Raw genomic sequence first — 10,003 nt, 5'->3', positions numbered from 1 at the left:
GGTATAATATATATAAGATATAATATAAGATATAATGGGCAGAATCGGAAATACAGGTAAAGGTTGCAACTCAGCAGGTGGCAGTCGGTAATTAGTGGCGTGTGTGTCCAGACATGTCGTTGTCATTCGTCATGTGCCTGGGACGATAAGATGAATAATTGCCCTATATTTTCACTCAAGACTGGTTCTGTCCGACTTTGACGTTTTTAACGCGATTGAATTACCTCGCTATTAACGGCAGCAACTACCGCTGACAACTAAATTACACAATCATCCTGAACGTGCTGGATATTACCCAGAAGGAGGTTATGTTATGCGATTTACAACTTACTGTATATCAATTAAACCCAGGTGAACCTGGCTTTATACAACCTTGGACTGAAAAAAAAGAAAAAAACAAGCTAGGTTTTGAAACCGCTGATAGCTGGTTGGCCAGTTCAGACCGGCTCCGTACTCGACAAGGTTTGGCCAGCTCAAACTATGTCCTGAAACAGCTGGTAGCTGGTAATTTCAAGATGGTCATAGATGGTTTTTACACCAGGAACTGCAACCCTGGTCCCGGGTAGCCGCAGCTGCTGGGTCTCGCTGTTGTTACTCTGCCTTGTTACTTGGGTGTGAATTTTAAGGTGAAAACAAAAAGGACCCGTGCTGTAGAACCCTGATTCAACACACGAAGAGCGAACATGTTTAAATCTCATCAGGAAATGCGTGTCTGTCCAGCTTTTCAGGTCACTGCGAGAGGCGGAGCTGCGCGATTGGTCGGCTACAGTGCTGGGGCTGTCCCGGTAAAAACCTCCACCCCCGCGGCCAGCAACACTTCCACTGCAATCTCACCTCATCCTGCGGGACTGCTGGAGGTCTGCGGCCAAAACATGCACAATCGCGGGTATGCCTGCCTCTTGATTCGTGTATTTTATTGTTTGTGATCGGTGATAAATCTTTATTAGGTCAATGGGTTATCATTTAACTTTATGATATAGGCGCACGTTTTAGGCCACCGTATTGATTATGGTTACTTTTCTTTCTTTCTTAGCGTTTTACATTTCAATAACAACCGTAGCCTATGCTTAGAGTTCTGATGCAACTGCTGATTTTTTCAAACTTTTTACAGTATCATTGTCACCTTTTTGGTCGTTATCACATTACTGAGTGATTACACATGATATGACGCACATCAGTAAGTTAGCTAACCTCAGCGAATGTTTTGCGCGAAAGACCAAGTAAAGTGGAGATCAGACATATCTTCTTCTGCCTCCGAGAACGGATGTTCCCCGTTGGGGGTATCGGGTAGAGCGATTAGCTCTTCATTGTTAGAAGGCTATCTCATACAGCCGACGCATATGTAACATTAATGTATAAAATTGTAGCCTATACGGACCGCACTTTGCTCTGTCCTGTAAGCTACAATATGCCCCGGTATCGATTAACGATTAACAATAAACGGGGAGCGATTGCCTTGCCCCTGTCTTACAGCTGTGCCTTCTGCTCAAAACTGGGGGTTTTCTGATCGTTTTTGTGCGGTTACCTTTAAATCTTCAGCACAAAAACGAACAGAAAACCCCCGGTTAAAACGCTGAATTCAAAACACAAAAGTTAGACTAAATTTTACAAACGCGAGTTATAAGACGCATACAAAGATTACATGAATGTGTTAATTAAAACAAAAATGACATTATATGACAAAAAAAAACTCGTGGTAATGGTAAAACAGTTTTTTAGTAGTTGTACGTGCAATAAAAATATATGTATTTATAAAAGTAATACAATAATTGTAGTAAATTAAACGAATGAATATTGGGGGCTCACTTCTGATTGATCTTATATTGCAGACATTTTCATACAGTCCATGATTGCAGTATTCTTTGACCACACAGTAACTGTTCTGTCACCATTGCAGCACATGTTGTCCTGTGCAGTGCTTCTCTGTGGATGTGACAGAGGTTCACAGGGGTTGATATTGCTGTTATAATGTTATAATATAATACTGTATGTAAGAGCGGTCATCTGGCAGTTGGAGGATGACCTAACCCCCAAATGCTCCTGACGAGCTGGTCGGCGCCTTGCACGGCAGCCGATCGCCGTCGGTGTGTGAGTGTGTGTATGAATGGGTGAATGAGAAGCATCAATTGTACAGCGCTTTGGATAAAGGCGCTGTGTAAATTCCAACCATTCACCATTTTACATCGCATGTAGTAGCTTTGTGATCTTGGCACATATCATACACTGCATGGCTTAGTCAATTCTGAGACAACGAATGTGTTCATTTTCTGTGGTGTGCTGCCTCTTTTTTTTAAATGTTACAATTTTATTGATGGGCTTAATTGATGGACTGACAGCTGGCATAGATCTAAAATCTAAATGCTAAAAGTGTGGATTAGTTGAGCTAAACGTTTGAAGAAAGCCCATTTGTTAATAATGAGAATGGCATCAGGCATATGACATTATAAATTTGTGTGCAGCTCATTCCATGGCTGCCATAATCTTAGTCTGATGGAGGAGATCTTATCAGGGCTACACCGGGGCTTGAACCACCGACCTTCCAGCTCCCAGTCATGTACCTTAGCCACTAAGCTACAGGTCCCAGTCATGTACCTTAGCCAATTTGCTACAAGCTGCTAGGCTACAAGCTGGTTAGTAACAAAATGCCTTCATCTTACCATTTCAATTTATAGAACCTAAATCTTAGCTGTTCGCTTTGCACCCACTTGAAGTTATTCTTGGCTGCTTTAACTCTTATTTCACTTTGAGTAAAAAGTACTCGCCACCTGCCCTGCCAACACTCAACACTCAACAACAACGCAAACACCCCAACACCCAATTAGTTTACTGTGTTAGTTTACTGCGGTGTTAGTTTACTGCGGCATTAGTTTACTGCGGCATTAGTTTACTGTGCCGTTAGTTTACTGTGCCGTTAGTTTACTGTGCCGTTAGTTTACTGTGTTAGTTTACTGCGGCATTAGTTTACTGTGCCGTTAGTTTACTGTGCCGTTAGTTTACTGTGCCGTTAGTTTACTGCGGCGTTAGTTTACTGTGTTAGTTTACTGCGGCGTTAGTTTACTGTGCCGTTAGTTTACTGCGTCGTTAGTTTACTGTGTTAGTTTACTGCGGCGTTAGTTTACTGTGTTAGTTTACTGTGTTAGTTTACAGAAAATCTGAATGGTTTGTTGTTCAGTTAAAGGGTGTGTCTGGCTCACACAGCTCTGTGTTGCTCCAGGGCTGGCATGCATTCATAATGTTATAACCATGATACGTTATGAAGTGCCACTCCTGCTATGTCCGATGATGTGTGGACGTCAAATTTAATAAAATGTTGTTAAATAAGTAATTGTTTTGGATTCAAACAATTCTCTGTGCTCGATGGATTTAGCAAGGGGCAGTTGAGACAGTGAAGAGGGCCAGAAGGCAGCGTTTGAACTTTTTGAGGATTTCATTGGTTCCAATACAGCAAACAAGCTCAATGAAGTACAGAAAAGTATTTGAAGCCAAAACAGTGAGGTAATTGGCCCAGAGCAGGATGGACTAAAGCAGTGATGTTATCCCTCACTCTTCTCCGCAGGGTTTTGGGCATCATGGGACTGGTCTGGATTCTTCTGGCTTCTTCTCTCCTACCTGGTGAGTTTGTCCGTACCCGACACACCTCTCCGTCACCTCAGCCTTTTCCCTGCCCCCGAACCCAGCTGAGCGTGTTGATCGCCCGTCAGTTAGTGCTCCTGCAGAACAGAGAGGATTGCTTGTTTTCGCCGTGTGTCTGAATTCACGGATGGAGGGATACTGTGTTTTTTTACTCCAGGGGAAAGGAGAGGTTCCCACTCGCTGTCTCTGCGGAACTCCGCTTCTCGGTGTAGGATTACAAAGTAAACGGCACAGCAAATCCTTTCTGTTCTCATGAGGTGGCGGCTGCTCGCATTGTGTGTGCTGTTTACATTTTTTAGACTTGCGCAAGATTGCTTAAAAGTAAAAGCATTTGCCACAGTTATTTTATTTGTAAAACAACGAGGCGTCGATAGACCAGAGTAATATGGCTGTAGTCTCCTGAAGAAAGTTCTCTTAAGAAATCTTTTCCTTTTGTAGCCAGACTTAAAATCTTACTTTTTGCTTTCAAGCAGAACATGGATTTTAATATTTCTCAGCTCATTGCCAATATTGTTTCTTATTTATTATTGTTGTCATTTTTAGTATAAGAAAGCAATAGAGATGATATTTAAAATCTGAATTTAAGACAAATTACTTTTGTTTTTATGTTTCACACACAGAGAGACCCCAGAAGACCAAAACAACATGTATAATAAAAGTATTTTAGTCTTATATGTAGACTTAAAATCTAATTTATTTAACTTTTTAGCTAATTAAGACAAAAATATTGGCAATGGGGAAAGAAAGTTCTTGTCTTACCAAGTCTCTATCTGAAGATTTGCCAAAAAAAAAAAAAAATTGACTTGTCAAGCAAACAGTGCCCAAACGTGATTGCACATGTTGTGTGGGTGTGTGTGTGTCTCCTTGTGTGTGTGTGCGTGTGTGTGTGTGTGCCTGTATGTACATGTGGCCTGTAGCATAGTGGTTAAGGTAAATGACTGGGACCCGCAAGGTTGGTGGTTCAATCCCCAGTGTAGCCACAATAAGATTCGCACAGCCGTTGGGCCCTTGAGCAAGGCCCTTAACCCTGCATTGCTCCAGGGGAGGATTGTCTCCTGCTTAGTCAACTGTACGTCAATGGACAAGAGTGTCTGCCAAATGCCAATAATGTAATGTAATGTAATATAATGTGTGTGTGTGTGTGTGTGTGTGTGTGTGGGTGAGAGAGATAGTTTCAGCAGAAGTGAAAGCTCTGTGCGTGTGCGTTTATTTGTGCGGGTGTGTGAGTGTGTGTGTAAGAGAGACAGTTTCAGCAGAAGTGAAAGGTCTGTGTGTGTGTGCGTGTGTGCGCGTGTGTGTGTGCGCGCGTGCGTGTGTGTGTGCGCGCGTGCGTGTGTGTGTGCGCGCGTGCGTGTGTGTGCGTGAGTGTGCGTGAGTGTGCGTGAGTGTGCGTGGGTGTGTGTGTGGGTGTGTGTAAGAGAGACAGTTTCAGCAGAAGTGAAAGCTCTGTGTCTCGTGTCTCGATGATAAACCTCTCAGACGCAGTGAAACTGGGTTGGGCTCCATTTCTTACCTCTTTACTTTGGGCAGCCAGCTTCCTTCCTCCTCTCATGCGTCAGTCACATATTGGCCAATCATGCCTTCTCATACAGTAGATGCACACTGACCTGATCTTTGCTCTCATGGCTTTATGCTCTATAAAGAGCAAACATGAGTTCGCTTGGGAAAGGATTGACATTTGTGAACTCACACGTAACATAGGACACGCGCATTGTTTCATGCTCAATGACATGGTTCGAATTGAAGTGAGACATTTGGAGTGTATTTTTCTGAGGAAAATGGTCTTAGTCAGGTGAAGGTATTAAAGGGCAAAAAGAAAGGGAAAAACGTCTTGGGTTAGTCTTAAAGCCATTCTTTTGTGTGTGTTTGTGCCCAGATCCTAACACCTTTCTATGTGTGTCTGGTTCTATAGAGATTCCAACCCCTCTCTCTGTATACACTATGTGGGTGTATAGAGGCCCTAACTCCTTGCTGTGTGTGTGTACATGTGAGTTTGTGTATTATTGTTTTCTGTGTCTGTAAGTGTGTATGAAGGCCCTAATTATTTTCTCTGTGTGTGTATGAAGGCCCTATCTCTTATCCCTCTCTGTGTTTTGGCCCCAGTGAACATGCAGGCGACCGTACGCGCAGTGGTTGGTGGAGACGTGCTCCTGCCCTGCTCCTGCCCCCACCCCCCGCCGGACGAGCACTACCTGGTGTGGCAGATCGGTCAGCACACCAACGTCAACTACGCCATTGCCAAGACGCGCACGGAGAACATCTCCCCCCAGTTCCTCAACCGCACTCGCCTTTTCTACCCTGCCGATCCGGGAAACTGCTCTCTGCATCTCCAGCGCGTGCGCGTGTCCGATGGGAAGACATACTCCTGCCACTACAATAACCCTAAAATCACCAACGTCACCGTCTCTCTGGAAGTCACTGGTGAGCAGCGGACATTTTGTGTCTACATAAACACTGTGCCGTTTTCATTTTAGGTCACTCACTCACCATGCTGTTAGACATTAAGGTACAGTGGAGGTACATTTTTGTTCTTTAAGGAACACATTTCCCAAATGTACCCTGCAAGTGCAATAATGGGTACCATTTATTACCTTTTTTGGTATAACTATTGGTATAGTTATACTGATAATTTGGCTACTGATGAGTACCTTTTACAAGCAAGAAATGGTACAAATTAATTATTCTCTGTTGGCTAGAGCTACAGTTTTATGTACCTACCTGTCTCATTTGTATTAGCTTGTCTCATTAGCATTAGCATTAGCTTGTCTCTTTAACATTAGCATTAGCTTGTCTCATTAGCATTAGCTTGTCTCAATAGCATTAGCATTAGCTTGTCTCATTAGCATTATAATTAGCTTGTCTCATTAGCTTGTCTCATTAGCATTAGCTTGTCTCATTAGCATTGTAACAAGCTTGTCTCATTAGCATTGTAACGAGCTTGTCTCATTAGCATTGTAACGAGCTTGTCTCATTAGCATTGTAACGAGCTTGTCTCATTAGCATTAGCTTGTCTCATTAGCTTGTCTCATTAGCATTAGCTTGTCTCGGTATCGCAGCACCCTACAGCCTGCAGTGCTCTACGAACAGCACTGGAGAGCTCTACCAGTGCACTGCCAGTGGGGGATTCCCTGAGGGGAGGGTCTACTGGCTGCAGGCAGGCCAGGCTGTGGAGAAGTACACCCAGGACCACCTCACTGGCCTCTATAACATCACCAGCATCCTGAGGACCACTAACCACTCCTCCACAGTGCAGTGTGTGCTGGAGAATCCACCACTGCAGCACAACATCACAATCACCTGCTCACCGGGTGAGTGTGTGTGTGTGTGTGTGTGTGTGTGTGTGTGTCTGTGTATGCCTGTATGTGTGTGTATATACAAATGCCTCTAATGTATACACCTATGTGTAAATGGTAAATGGTTGGCATTTATATAGTGCCTTTATCCACAGCACTGTACAATTGATGCTTCTCATTCACCCATTCATACACACACTCACACACCAACAGCGATTGGCTGCCATGCAAGGCACCGACCAGCTCGTCAGGAGCATTTTAGGGGTTAGGTGTCTTGCTCAGGGACACTTCGACACAGCCCGGGCGGGGGATCGAACCGGCAACCCTCCGACTGCCAGACGACTGCTCTTACTGCCTGAGCCATGTGTGTGTATACACATGTGTTTGTGTGTATACCTGTATTTGTGTTGTGGTGTGTCTGTTTCACAGAGCTGGTACAGGTAGGGATAGAGACTGACAGGGTAAGTGTGAGTGTGTGTGTGTGTGTGTGTGTGTGTGTTGATAGAGACGTGGTGTTTTTGTTTCAGAAGGTGTGAAAGCGCCCCGTGTGAGTGAGGAGCTGAAAGCCTCGCTGGCCGTGGGGTCTGTTCTCCTCATTCTGGCTGCTGTGTTCCTCATCGTCCTCTTCACCGCATGGAAGCCATGTCCCAGCTCAAAGGTAGCCATCTTCCCTGTCAACAGCACACTCCAACTCCCTGACTAAAACACACTTCAGCTCCCTGACTAAAACACACTTCAGCTCCCTGACTAAAACACACTTCAGCTCCCTGATTAAAACACAATTCAGCTCCCTGATTAAAACACAATTCAGCTCCCTGACTAAAACACAATTCAACTCCCTGACTAAAACACAATTCAGCTCCCTGACTAAAACACACTTCAGCTCCCTGACTAAAACACAATTCAGCTCCCTGACTAAAACACAATTCAGCTCCCTGACTAAAACACACTTCAGCTCCCTGATTAAAACACAATTCAGCTCCCTGACTAAAACACAATTCAACTCCCTGACTAAAACACAATTCAGCTCCCTGACTAAAACACACTTCAGCTCCCTGACTAAAACACAATTCAGCTCCCTGACTAAAACACAATTCAGCTCCCTGACTAAAACACACTTCAGCTCCCTGACTAAAACGCACTTCAGCTTTGATTGACGTGCCGTTGCTATGACGCTGTGATTGACAGGTTTCTGGCCCGTACGAGCGTGCATCGTCGGCCGAAGGCGGGACTTGCGGATCGCGGTTGAACGAATCACAGTCCGGATGATTGACAGGCTGTTTCCATGGCAACAGCACAAGGTCACAGCGGAAGGGGCGGACCTCGGTTGAGCGGAGTGGGCGGGGCCGACCTGTTGCCGGGCGCTGGGCCGCCACAGCACAGACGCACACGCCCTGTCTGTCACATGCATGCATTAGCCATGTGTGTGCAAGTGTATGTATTTATAATACATTATACAGAACTTTCTCCCCATGGGATCTGCACTGTATTACCTCTGTCTTATATCTCCTGTCTGCGGTATGAACCTGTTTGAAAGTATGTGTGTAGCTAAATGACCCACTGAGGTGAATTTCCTGCTTTTCACATACATGACAGTCAAGCTGTAACTCCAAAGAATGAAAAGTCATTGTCTGATTCAGAAATGCATTTCACAGAGTATAAAATAAGTGAATCGCTCAAAAATATGTCTATTTATGGAAATAAGCAGATTGCGGCTTGATAGCTACACAATTTACAATAAAGGTACATGAATTGGCATGAACTTATGTAGTTGTTAACATGAATTAATGATGTACAAATACTGAAGAAACCTGAACATGATAACTTCTCAGTAGCTGGTGAATGACTGCAGTAGTTCATGCCTTGTTGTAGTATTACCAGAAAAACATGTTTACTTCTTAAGTTTCAGTTTCCTGTGGAGTTGTGCTTCTGCACACGTATAGGTCCCAGAGCTATGCTTCATCCTCACCAAATATTCCACTGGACCACCCTGTATTTTCACTAATAATTAAACCATAATTATTTGAATGCCATTGTAGTTTTTTAGTCCTGATGAATTAAACTGACAGGGAGGCAGTGATTGGCTGAAAGTCACTGTTAAAATCGGGCAACATGATTGGCTGACCCAGTGGAATGCTTTTGGGGAAGTTGAAAAGGGAAGTTAAATCAACCGTAGCAAAATGTGTCCCGGAGTGAATATCCACGGCATGTTTAGATTGTGATAAGGTTATAATCCGAAACTAGCATCTGACTACTGACCGAACATAAAAAAACATTGAAACATTCAAAAACGAAACGTCCAATTTTCAGGTGTTTAGCAAAGCTGAATACTCACTACTGTTTAAGGGGTCAATGTTTTGTGTAGTTAATATGTTTTTCTGACCAATGATCATTGTGCATTGCGGGCCTTGGTATTTCTGTTCTTAATCTTATATACAGTAGTGTGCAAAAGTCTAAGGGACCTGTATAACATTCTGTACAGATAAGATAAAAAATAAATCAATGAAAGGTCTTAAATGAACATACTATACATTTTACATAACATTTTAGTAATTTGGCAAAATAGTTAAAAACTGAATCAAATCAATATTTTTTGTGACCACCCTTCGGCATTAAAACTGCATCACTTCTCTGAGATATAGAACTGCAGGACAGCGTTGGCTAAGACAATCAGCAGGGAGGTTGTTCCCAGCATGTTGGAGAACTTGCCACAGTTCTTCTGCAGACTTTGGTTGGCTCCTTGCTTCTGATCTCAGACAGCCTTGATCAAGTTTTTATGTAAAAAGTCAAAACACACACAAAAAAATAAACATATATATATATATATATATATATATATATATATATATATATATAATAAAGTCTTTGGTGCCTAAGACGTCCGCACTGTCCTGTATATGGTGACAGGTTTTGCAACTTGATACTTTCAAACTGTGTAGCAAAAAGTGCTTTAAAAGGCCAGTACTTTTCAAATGTGAATATTTAAAATGTTCCTTAATAAAAAGTCTAAAAAAAGAACTTTCCAGAGCTGGTCTTAAGTAAACAAACAAGCGAACCCAGTGTATAGTTCATCCCTA

General features: G+C 43.1%; 1 protein-coding gene across 2 annotated transcripts; it reads left to right on the top strand.

The window, feature by feature from the left end:
- The first annotated feature begins 484 nt into the window (after positions 1-484).
- LOC133124668 (CD276 antigen-like) lies at positions 485-9,717 on the top strand. Of its 2 annotated transcripts, none has more exons than XM_061236059.1 (7): positions 485-626; positions 721-886; positions 3,557-3,612; positions 5,737-6,054; positions 6,690-6,941; positions 7,457-7,584; positions 8,115-9,717. In XM_061236059.1, the coding sequence occupies exons 2-7, from the start codon at positions 873-875 to the stop codon at positions 8,193-8,195; spliced, it is 849 nt and encodes a 282-aa protein (XP_061092043.1). In that variant the 5' UTR covers positions 485-626; positions 721-872; the 3' UTR covers positions 8,196-9,717. The 2 variants fall into 2 exon arrangements, with proteins under 2 accessions (XP_061092043.1, XP_061092042.1); XM_061236058.1 differs by having other exon boundaries at positions 7,454-7,584.
- Positions 9,718-10,003: the final 286 nt, after the last annotated feature.

This window comes from Conger conger, chromosome 3 (assembly GCF_963514075.1).
Source record: "Conger conger chromosome 3, fConCon1.1, whole genome shotgun sequence".
Classification (NCBI taxonomy): domain Eukaryota; kingdom Metazoa; phylum Chordata; class Actinopteri; order Anguilliformes; family Congridae; genus Conger; species Conger conger.
Note: the sequence above shows the minus strand (reverse complement) of the source record. Positions and strands in the feature narration are given on the sequence as shown.